At 48.6% G+C, this 10,761-nt stretch overlaps 2 protein-coding genes across 4 annotated transcripts in view; one reads left to right on the forward strand and one right to left on the reverse strand.

The window, feature by feature from the left end:
- Nucleotides 1–8,905, reverse strand: EME1 (essential meiotic structure-specific endonuclease 1). 3 transcript variants are annotated; one of them, XM_048817939.2, is made up of 9 exons: nucleotides 8,840–8,905; nucleotides 7,546–8,420; nucleotides 7,333–7,463; nucleotides 5,478–5,567; nucleotides 4,909–5,030; nucleotides 4,459–4,597; nucleotides 3,328–3,443; nucleotides 1,784–1,973; nucleotides 1–569 (listed from the first exon to the last, which is right to left on the reverse strand). In XM_048817939.2, the coding sequence occupies exons 2-9, from the start codon at nucleotides 8,378–8,380 to the stop codon at nucleotides 393–395; spliced, it is 1,800 nt and encodes a 599-aa protein (XP_048673896.2). In that variant the 5' UTR covers nucleotides 8,381–8,420; nucleotides 8,840–8,905; the 3' UTR covers nucleotides 1–392. The 3 variants fall into 3 exon arrangements, with proteins under 3 accessions (XP_048673896.2, XP_048673897.2, XP_048673895.2); XM_048817940.2 differs by lacking the exon at nucleotides 8,840–8,905 and adding an exon at nucleotides 8,522–8,838; XM_048817938.2 differs by lacking the exon at nucleotides 8,840–8,905 and having other exon boundaries at nucleotides 7,546–8,838.
- The window catches only part of MRPL27 (mitochondrial ribosomal protein L27), a 5,858-nt gene continuing 3,982 nt past the window's right edge, over nucleotides 8,886–10,761 (forward strand). Inside the window, exon 1 of the mRNA XM_048817944.2 lies at nucleotides 8,886–8,990. Coding sequence (XP_048673901.1) covers nucleotides 8,942–8,990 — 49 coding nt within the window. The 5' untranslated portion in view covers nucleotides 8,886–8,941. The remainder of the gene's footprint in view (nucleotides 8,991–10,761) is intronic.

Below are 10,761 nucleotides of genomic sequence, written 5' to 3' on the forward strand. Positions count from 1 at the left end.
TCATGTAGAGGAGAGCTGGCCCTGTACAGCAATCCTAATAGGGCCTAGAGCAAACCTCCTACTTCAAAGAGTAGAGAAAATTTATTCCCAGGACAGAAAATACAATTTATCACAGACAGAAAGAAACTATCACTACTGCACTTGAGGGCAGTAGCACAGCACCTTGGCTAAGGAAAACATTGCAGTATCTTCTGAAAACACCACCTGTAGAGCACTTCAGGCATCCTTGTGCCCCAGGGCAGGTGTTCTCCATTGCAGGCTTCAAAAACAGGAGATTTCAAGTCTTTACAAGCAAGACCCATGATTCCATTTATTAGTTAATACACTTTTCTTCCTAGAAGGGAGATGAATATGTTTAACCAGGCAACCAGTAAAATCCATGTTCTCTTGGGCTAGCCCGTGACATCCAAAGAGAGATCAGGATGGTGTGAGGTCATCTGCAGGTAAATCCGTTTGGAGAGTTCTGGTCCAATCCGCCGCGACGTGGCAGTTACACCATTGCCACGGCGCACAGGTATGTCAGCGAGCATGTTCTGTTGCTCCCGCTCTGAAAGGCATCTACAATAAGCCTAAAAACAGTACAAAGGAATGGTGATTTCATCCATTGTCACGTTCCTTTGTCCTCAAAAGGACAGAGGGGAAGGGCTCCTTCACTGCTTCAGCCTTTCATGTTTTACACTCCTTTCATCAGTTCTCCCACCAGACCTCACTTGGTAGCCAAGAAGCAGCACCCACTGTCAGCAGGAATTCAATACATACAGACTATGTGCACTGTTAAGGACTGTGCCATGAACACAACTGCAACAGAAAGAAACGTGCAGCCTGGATACATCTAGAACAGCCAGCGCTGCTTTACTTATGCAGGACTGGAGATTCATTTTCACTCTCTGCAAGGGGAACACTTATTCAAGCAAGTGAGGGTATGAACTTCAGTAAGACAGATCTCCTCTCAATAGCTTCATTCTGCTCTGAATGCCAGTCTGTGACCTTCTGCCAAAGCTAATGGATGCAGAGAAGTCATTTCTTCCATCACTTGCATTCAAGTGTAGATGCTCTTATTCCAAATTAGTTTAATCCACTTTAGAAGTGGATCAAAGCATCCACACGTTGATTAATCAGGAATAGTCAGTCTGCTTTAAATTCACGCCCTGCTTTATTCCAGATTAAATTTTCATACACAGACGTGCCTCACGTCTGAAACATTCAGGCTCAAGATACCTCCTCCCAGAAGCACAAGGGAAGGTTCCTTATGAACTACCACTAACTATTTCAAATATTCTTTTTTTTTTTTTTTTTTTTTTGGGGGGGGGGGGGGGAAGAGGAGGAGTGAACAGGAAAAGACCCTATCAAGCAGTCCCAGTTTTTCCACAGATTACTCTGGTGTCCTATAAAAACAGCTCCCCTTCTTGTTGTCAGCATCTCCCTCACTTGCAATCTAATGCTTAGAGCAGAGGAAGTAGGAGACTGGAGTTTTATTCCTGGCTCTGTCACTATCTCATTGGAGTGCTGGGGCTGGGTTACAATCTGTGCCTCACTTTTCTCTTCTGTAAAATGGGGATAAGGGCCACCTTTGGAAGTGTTTTGAGAGCCACCAATGAAAGGCGCTATGGAAGTACAAAGTGTTTGCTATGACGGGACTGGGTGTTTCAAACAAAGTATTCTAAGCTGACATGGGATCAATATCTCAGAATTAATCTCTGTGAAGTTATTTAACACAAGTAACATTCTTTGCATTAGTAGCTGTGTGTGCACAATTGTATCAAAAACCGTAGATCACCCTTACCTGATCCAGAAGCAGAGGAGAAGGGTATGCGGCTACAATGGCGCTGGCCATCTCCAGACTGACCCGATTGAACTGTTGGATCTGCCTCTTCCAAACCTGCGAGAGTCCCTTCCCTGAGCGGTCCACCTTCACTCCCCTACACCACTCACTCTCCAGGTAGAAGGAGAAGCCAGTCTTCTCTCGCTCTTGCCTGCAGAGGGCACAGAAGGGAAGGTGAACAAAACAATCACAAAACTTATCTTTTGCATCTCTCAACAGATGATAACTGGAGAGAGAAACAATGGCCACAGAGCAGGGAAGCCTCATATCCAGCAGCGAATTAGAGAGATCAATAGTATCAAGGTAGATGTGCAAAATCTGACTTACCTGCCATACAAGTGTTAGCAAGATCCTTTTATTTAGGTGGAAAATAACCAGAGAGTGTGGCACATTAGAAGCAGGCTGGCTATAACAAAGGGCACAGAGGCAGCTATACTGGCTTTGTGCTACCCAGGGATTCCTCTTAGCAAGAGCAGCCTCAGGCCCCCTTTCGGCAGCACAAAAGGAACTGGGTGTAGGGCAGACACTGGCCCAAATAATCTGTGCTTTTTACTCTTGATACTAATGGCCCAGCACTATGAGCAACCCTGCAACAAACCAATGCACATGCAATCTGGGGAAACAGAATGCAAGCTGTCGAAGAGATGTTATAAGCAGCATAGAAAAGCATTTTAAAGGTGTGTGTGTTTTCATGGATGTTATTGTGAGACAGACAGTGAAGCTGCTGTGATGAGTGTGCTAGTATGGGGTTCAACTTTACATTGCTGGGGAATGACCTGTGAGAACATAATTACAACAGTGTGTCTTATGATCATCTACTAAACGGGGATTCTGCCCCAGTGACATCTCTCAAATCACAAATATTTTCAGGTGAAGCATAAAAGCTGGTGCTGTAGTGACTGAATCCAGCTAGAGGGCACAGCCCTCCTTCTTTATATCCCCTTTCCACCTCCAAACACAGATTGAAAAGAAGATCTTTGCTTGACACCCTCTCTCAAATCAGACTCCAACACTGAGGAGGAGAAACAAGCTCTAGGGGCTGTAGCCCAATGCACCACCTGTTTCAATGCAAGAGGCACTAACGTTGTTGGTTTTAAGGCACCTCATCAGTGGCTGCTCAGTACTGCCTGGTCTTTGAGGATGTCTCCTCACTGTGAAAAAAGTGTATTCTTAACTCAGGTTAAAGTAGCAACAAAGACACTGCAACTCAGCTTTTAACTCAGGTTAGCAACACAAGTTCAACCCCAGGCTGCCCTACAGGCTTTAACTCATGCTGCTTACCCAAGTTAAAGCGGAGCCATTGTGTCTTCACTGCTAGTTGAACCTAAGTTAGCTAACTTGAGTTAAGAACACACCCTCTTTTTTGCAGTGAAGAAAGTACTATACTGTGTAGCACTGAAGTAAGGCTGTATATTCCCCTCCAATACTCATGGAAATGAGGCCTCTCCTGAGGATATCTCCAAAAGCAAGTTAGCTTAAAAAATAAATCCCATATGCTCACTCACTTGAATGGTGCTTCAGCTACAGCTTTGGTGAACATACTGGCAAAGTCTCCAAGTTCCTTCCAACTCTCAAGGATTCGAACCTGGACTCCTGTGTGAAGCTGCAGATCCACCAATGCCTGTAGACATGATAGGGCCCAAAAGTGAGTGAGGTGACTCATCCCCCTCTCCCTCAGCACACACCAGCCTCAGGTCCAATCCCTACCCTTTTTGCCTAGGTCAAACATTTAGGGGATGTTTTGGGAGGGGACACGAACCCAACAAGCCTCTGAAAACAGCCACAGTTGATCAAGAAACCAAACAACACATACAAGATTGTGGCGCGACAGGGGCCTTCATAGCACTTAGCATCAGAGGTGGCAAGGTGTTTTTGGGACACTGCCCCAGTCCCTTATTGCAACCTACTGTAGAACAAGGAGGCTGCCTCCAGTCAGCCAGCTCACCCACTTAGGAATGGCTAGTTTGAAGCATTAAAAGATAGTTTGGGATGTTCTATCCATTGCCTCTCAAGTTGCTCTTTAGAAAAACGTGCTGCATGCCAATTTATTGCAATTTCAGTTGCAGCAGATTAACGTCTCCATGGACAGGCCCGTTTTGCACCATTTACCCCATCCAGTGTTCATTGTCACCTACTGCACACACTCTGGTTAGGGTTATCCACTGGGCTGTGAAGAATGATGGGTGTTACATCAGAGATGTACAAAAAGGGAATGACATCTGGAATTGACATGGAGGAGACACCCTGGTCTCCAGGGAGATGGGATGCACGTGCAGCATTAGAGTCCTCTAGCAACTAATCACAGATGAAAGTCTCCATCTCATTCAGGCTGCCTCTCTAGCAGCAAGGAGAGTGTGAGAGAATGCACCTAGACACAACACAGCCAAAAGAGACAAAAAACCAAGTACCTGATTCTCCCTAACATCAGAATCCCTGGGCCTATCCTGTTTCTATTAGATATGTTCAGGTCAGTTCCTCTTTGCCTATGGTAGAGAGCTGAGGCTGAAAGGTTCTACCCACAAACTCACGTATTAAAGAGTGTTGAATTCCCCTCACCACAGAGTGGGTCTACTCAGGTAAAATGCTAAATCATCGAGAGAGCCAGGAAAGGAGAACAATGCTCCAAGTTTACCCACTTCTTCCACTTCCACCCTGGACAGCTCTGGGCCAGAATCCCCCTTTTCCTTCCGTTTTTTCCGTTTCCTTTGTCCTTCTACTTGGCTTCCATTCAGCACTGCCTGCCGCAGCTTCTTCCGGGACTGAACTTTGTGAGATCTGAGAAGAGAAAGAATAGCCCAGGAGTCCTCATCTGCTCCAGTGCCAGCAGAAGGCATTGTAGAAATGGTGCAGGAGTGCAGGCTGCTGGGGAGCTCACAGTTACCAGCTGTCCCCAGTAGGAGATGCTGTATAAAACAGTGACGGAACTCTGGTTACAGAGGCTCTTCCGGCTGTTTTTTATGTTTCAGCCTACGCCAGCAGGAAATACAAGTAATGATGCAGAACACCTATGGCATTCTAGCTGTGGCCATTGCCAGCACTTATCCTGCAAGAAACAGCATAGAAATCTCTGAAGGAAGAATTCTAACCTGAAATATTTTTCTAGTTCAACTACAGCCAGCGCTAGAGTTTTCCTAGGAGCTCTCTCCATGACACAAGCTACGAAGCTCCGTAAAGTCTCTTTCGGTCCTTCTGTGCCACCCTGGACTTCCTGCAACGAGAGCCAGAAAATAGCATTTAAACCCCCTTTGAACCATGCAGTCCAGGACAACACTAGCAAAGAGCAACCTCAGGCCCCAATCCTGCAACTGGAACTGTGCAGATGTAAGGGTTTGCACATGCCGATCCACTTGCAGAACTGAAGTCTCAGGTGCCAGCGCTGCAGTTAAGTCAAACCCCTCAACATGCAGAGAAATGTCTGCATTCCCAAGGCCTTCTTCCAATACAGCAGCAATGGGGCAGGCGAGTGAGAGCGGGAGGTTCCATTTCGCCAGTTCGGAAGGCTTGACAACATTGGACATTCATATGGTTTTAAAACAGGAAAATTATTATTTGCCTTAAGACTCCAAAACAAACTGCTGTAAAAAGAGAAATGGGTAACCCAACTGTTTGAGCAAGGCACGTTTGGACAGCACACAGAAACCACGAGCAGCCTCACCTGCCTGTAACCGTAGATCATGGATACAAAATCCTCCAGGCGAAGCAGAACCAGGATATTGGGTTCTTCTATCCAGTTGCCTTCTTCAACCTGCCCAGAGTTGAATACGTACTGAATTCAAGGTATTTATGAAAGCGATCCTATTCTGATCCTAGCTTCACGTATATCCAGTGTTTTAGCCACAGATGAAACATTTCAGTCTGAGAGCTTGTTAATGACCCATCTCCCTTAAGTTGATGCTCCTGCTCATTGCCACGGTCACTAAAAGGAGGCAGAAGGGCAGAGTTACTCAGACTGCTGATGAGTTTTATAGTGCACATGCGGCATCAGTTTATTAGTAATCTGAGAGCAAGAGCATGCAAAAGGCTGGGAACAGCAAGAGACCAGTGTGGCTGTAGAGAGCAGAGAAACGTGACACCAAAGTGGAGAACATTAAGAGAGCTCAGCAGAAAGAAGGGTTTGAGGACATGGACAATTCATGGTGTTTATATAGGATTAATAGATCGTATCAATCTGTGTTACAGAGAGTCACTAGTAGGAAAGACTCAACAAGGGGAAGTGGGACAGTGGCCTGGAGTGAGGGGAACAAGTTCCAGATCAAAGTGAACAACAGCTACCCTTCTGGAGAGGGATGAGAACAAGAGAGAGGAGTGAGTGATTGGGGAAGTAGATGGGCACAAGGTCAGAAGTTCTGTGGAGAGAATGTCTATGGATAAGTCTGAATACCAGCAAAGGAATTTCAAATTGAATTCAAAGATGGAAAAGAAGTCCGCAAAGGTAGCATGGAGGATGGGGATGTAACGGTTCCACTTCTGGGAGGAAAAGTAGTCTGGCTAGAGCATAGCTGAGATTTAAGAAGACCATAAGAGAGGGATTTAGAATAATCCAGAATGGGAATAAAGGTGCAGTTAAGCATTTCAGAGGAGTAAGGCCAAGACAAGGACTGGCACTGTCTCAAGGGAGAGGCAAAACAGAAAGAGTTCAGATGAAAGATAACATTCCAAGATTTCTGCCCTGGCAACCAAGGCTTATGGTCCAGGTTTATTCCACGTCTCTGAAATCACTAAAGGAGTTTTAACGCAGGAGGAAGACTAATTTCTGAAGCATTCAGCAGTAAAGTCAACCAGGAGCTGACAGAACCATAGCAAGCAGTTAGACAGTGTCAAATCAGGTGTAGAAATGGGTGTTATCTCACTAGAAATAATGCCAAAGGTTAAACCTGGGGGTGGGATCACAGAAATAAGAAACAAAGACAGGTACATCTGGGAGCAGAATTCTGTGGCACTCCAAACAGAGGAAACAAATCTTCCTTCAGAAATGATAAAGGTGGCTCAGAGGAAGATTGAGAAGAAAGTAGCCAGAGTTACTGGGACTGGAAAAGAGATGAGATGGGAAAGGTAAGTCTTGGAGTTTTTAGTTACACAGTATGGAGAAACAACAAGGAGTCCGGTGACACCTTAAAGACTAACAGATTTATTTGAGCATAAGCTTTCATGGGTAAAAACCAGAAGTGGGGTTTTTTTACCACGAAAGCTTATGCTCAAATAAATCTGTCTTTAAGGTGCCCCCTTATTGTTACTGTATCCTTGTTATTTTTGTGGATACAGACTAACACGGCTATCCCCTGATACCTGATAGTATGGAGAAGAAGAGCTAGTGAGAACAAGTGGGAAATGAAGTTTTGCATGCCAGGGAAAGACCAAAAATAAGTCAGTCTCATTTTAAGATTCTCTCAGTAGCTCACAGACAGACACAAGGCTACCACCAGTAACTGCAGATCACCAGGCAACACAACCCCACGTGCTAAGCAAAGAGGAAGAAAAAGGTGTAAACTTCAGACATTGTGGTCCCCTACCTGAGATGACCCAGCCCTCCTCCTCCTCCAGGTGATGCTACAGGGAACAGCCTGACTCTCAATCACACAGCCACAGTTCATGGACTGCAAAGCACTAAGGACTTGCCCACCACCTTCTACCTGTAAGAGAACTGAGATGGGTGCAAAGGTCAGGGGTCCACAATGAGGGCTGTCATTTAATTCAAGGCTGAAAAAAAAGGTAAGGAATGCTACCTGGATCCAGCACCACTGTTATGTATTTCAGGCACTCTTCTGGTCGCTGGGCCTTCAGCATATTGGCAAGTGCCTTTTTCCTCTCTCGCTCCTGCTCCCGCTGCCCCTTCTGCACTTCCCGCTCTCTCCTCCTCTGCAACACAGCCTGACGAGCCCTCTCTCTCTCCTCCTGGCTGTGTTTTGACTTCTTCTGAGGAGGGGACATTTCTGAACTTGCCTGTGCCACCAGAGACCTGCTACTCCGGGCTGGAGAGTCTGACAGACAAACTAGAGGCTGGTGCAAAGGTATCCTCTTGGAATCCTGTATGGCATCATCTTGGTCACTATCTGACACTTCCCAGGATAAGCCAGGGGTTCTTGTCTGGGTGTCAGAAGCCTTTGGCAGCAACTGTTCTCTGCAGTCAGTAACATCTTGTTCATAGTTCTGATGGAGCACAGTACCGCTAGCTTTACACACTGCATCACAGCTACTCAGTTGCTGGGCCTCAGAAAGCAAAATACTAGTTTTGGAGGACTTGTTGTTCACCAATTTCCCCCTTAGCCTTTCAGACAAGGGGATTATCTCCTCTTCCTCCTCACTCTCGCTGCTTAGCCTTGCAATCACATCCTTACAAGAGCTGGCTCGGTCTGAATCCTGGCTGCCAGGGAACTTTTCCAACCCCGGGGAAGGAGGAGAGGACTCCTCAGAGTCAGAGCTGCAGACCACCACAACTCTCTCCTCTGAAGGAGGCTGCCAGCGGCGGCTGCTGCTGCTTTTTACCGCAGGAGGCTGTTGCTTTAGGAAAGTGAAGTTTGGCAGGTCCTCGACGTCGCCCTCATCCGACTCCAAGGACATCGTGGTCAGTCAGTGCCTTCTAACGAGCTGCACGCAGCATCTAGGAACGGGAAGCAGAGCAATGAGGAGCCGGCTACAGACAGTCCCCAGGCTGTGGCGGGGACCCTGAAGGGGCCGGGTAACTTCCTGACCAGCCACAACCTAATTCCGCAGAGAGGTGCGACTAGATCTCGGGCTTCAAGACCCAGAGCAATACGCCAATTGACGGCCAGGAGGGGCCTCTCCCCCCGGCACGAGCCGCCAGGGCGGGTTCCCCGTGAGCGCAGGATACCCCCGAGGCGGGCTGGGGGGACACAGGGGCCCAAGTCCGCGGAGAGGCGATGGCCGAGGGAGCCGCCCGCCCGCTGAGGCGACCCGGGGAGGGTCCGTGCCGCCGTCTCCCCACGCCCACAGACCCCCGCGGAGAGAACCCAGGCGTCCGAGTCTTGGCCGCGGCCTTTGCTCTGGCCCCGCCCTCACATTGAAACCGGCCGCCTCCGCCTCCTCTCCGTCTTTGACCGGAAATCTTGCGCCGGAAGCGGAAGCCGTCCCCCCCGGAAGCGGAAGCAGTGGTGCAGGAAGATGGCGGAGCTGGGGCGACTGCGGGGCTTGGTGGCGGTGAACAGGCTGCGTGAGTCGCGGGGGAGGGGAGCGCGTCCGCACCCGGGAGGAGAGACCTGGGGGAGACGGGGCTGGGGGCAGGGCTTGGCCCTGGGAAGCGGAGAGTTAGAGGCGGGGTCCGTCTGGGGCGAGGCAGCGGGGGGGGACTCAGGGGGCTGGGGGGGCCTCGCCCACCCTGATCTAAGTGCAGCCCAGGCGGGGGTAGGAAATCGCCCTTTCCCCGGGTGCGCCCGCCGCCCTTGTGTGTGTGGAAGGCCGTGAGCCCCCGAGCCCGCTCACTAGCCTGTGGGCTCGTAGTACCAGAAGCGGGCAGGGGGGCTGTTGTGGCGCCATCTCTTTGTGTCACAGGTGTGTAGTGGTTACAGCCTAACGGGAGGCTGCCTAGGCCTTCAGAAGTGATGCTGGGGCCAATGAAAGTCGAAAACGTGGATGATCTCAGGAAGGGTGGCACAGAGAGGTAGTTGTGGACTGGGTACCAGCTGTGATCTAGCGACAAGGTTGTACATGTGCCCATAGGTGCCAGATACCTTTGTAAAGCACTTTGAGGTCAGTGGATAAAAAGCACTATAGAAGAGCTAGGTATTATTAACAGCCATTGTCCCCCTTCCTTCCCTCTCTCTTTAGCTACCCCTTTTTTGCCCATTGAGCACTCTGTCTAGAGTTCTGTATCATGCCCTGATCCCTAGCAGAGCATCTGAAGTTAGAGTAGTCTGATGAGCTAATAGTACTAATAAAAGTATATCGTTCTGCCATGTATGGGACATTGAAATCTCTATGCCATGCACATCTACCCATGGCAGTTCTTATGGGTTGGGCTCGTTCTGCTGCCAGTGACATCATTAGAACTAGTGAAGTCACTGAAGTTACTCTGGTTCTTACATCTGTCTACCTGAGAGTAGAGCTGGCCCAACGTACATAAGATCTGACATGGGAGGAAGTAGGCATATGTTACGTATCCCTGGTTGCATATTGACTTCAGTGGAGTTACTTTGGTTTTACACTCATTGGCCTCTTGAATAGTGTGTAGTAGGGAATCCTTCTGCACCAGGTCAGGTTTATTTTTTTTTACTGTTAACTGATGAATTGGAATGGGTTCAGGTGGGCCCTTTAACGTAGCAGCCTTTGTGCCCCAAAAGGAAAATCCGAGTTCTCATTTAAAAAAGTCTGTTGCCCCTTTCCCTCCCTGCCATCCACAGCATGCCCACTTCCTAATCTCCATTTCTCTTTGAAACTGGTTTTGGGCTAGGAGGTCAGATGGGGCCACTGGTTCTTAAAATGGATGGTCTCCCCTGCTTAACATGTGGGGCAAGTCAGGTGGAGGAGTTGGTCAGCTGGGGTTAGGAAGCTTTGGCTATAGGAAGCCTGGATCAGGGAGTGGCTGCTAGTTTCGCTCTCAAATGTGAGCTCCCTGTTCAGATTCAAAGCTGGATCTGAGGAGGTACGGACCATAGGGTTGCAGCAGCTGCAGGGCTTCCTTTTGATAGAGCAGCAGCATGAACGTCACCACCGCCTCTTTTGCGCTCCTGGAGTGGCCAACAGGGGATTGTATAGTGTGTCCCCCATGTCCACTGGCTGGTAGACACAGGAGGGAAGTTCCTTTTGTAGCAGGGACCACAGGATTTACGGGGGTGGGGGCTCAGTGGTGCAACAACTGCTTTAGTATGCAGCAGCCAGCTTGGCCTTAGGCTGGAGGCTGATCTTAACATTTTTGAGCAGGCCTCTAAAACCAATTTTCACTGCAGGGCCCCATCCCCCCCCAACAAAAAGAAAAAAGCCCCCTG

The sequence above is a fragment of the Caretta caretta genome, chromosome 14 (assembly GCF_965140235.1).
Source record: "Caretta caretta isolate rCarCar2 chromosome 14, rCarCar1.hap1, whole genome shotgun sequence".
NCBI lineage: Eukaryota > Metazoa > Chordata > Testudines > Cheloniidae > Caretta > Caretta caretta.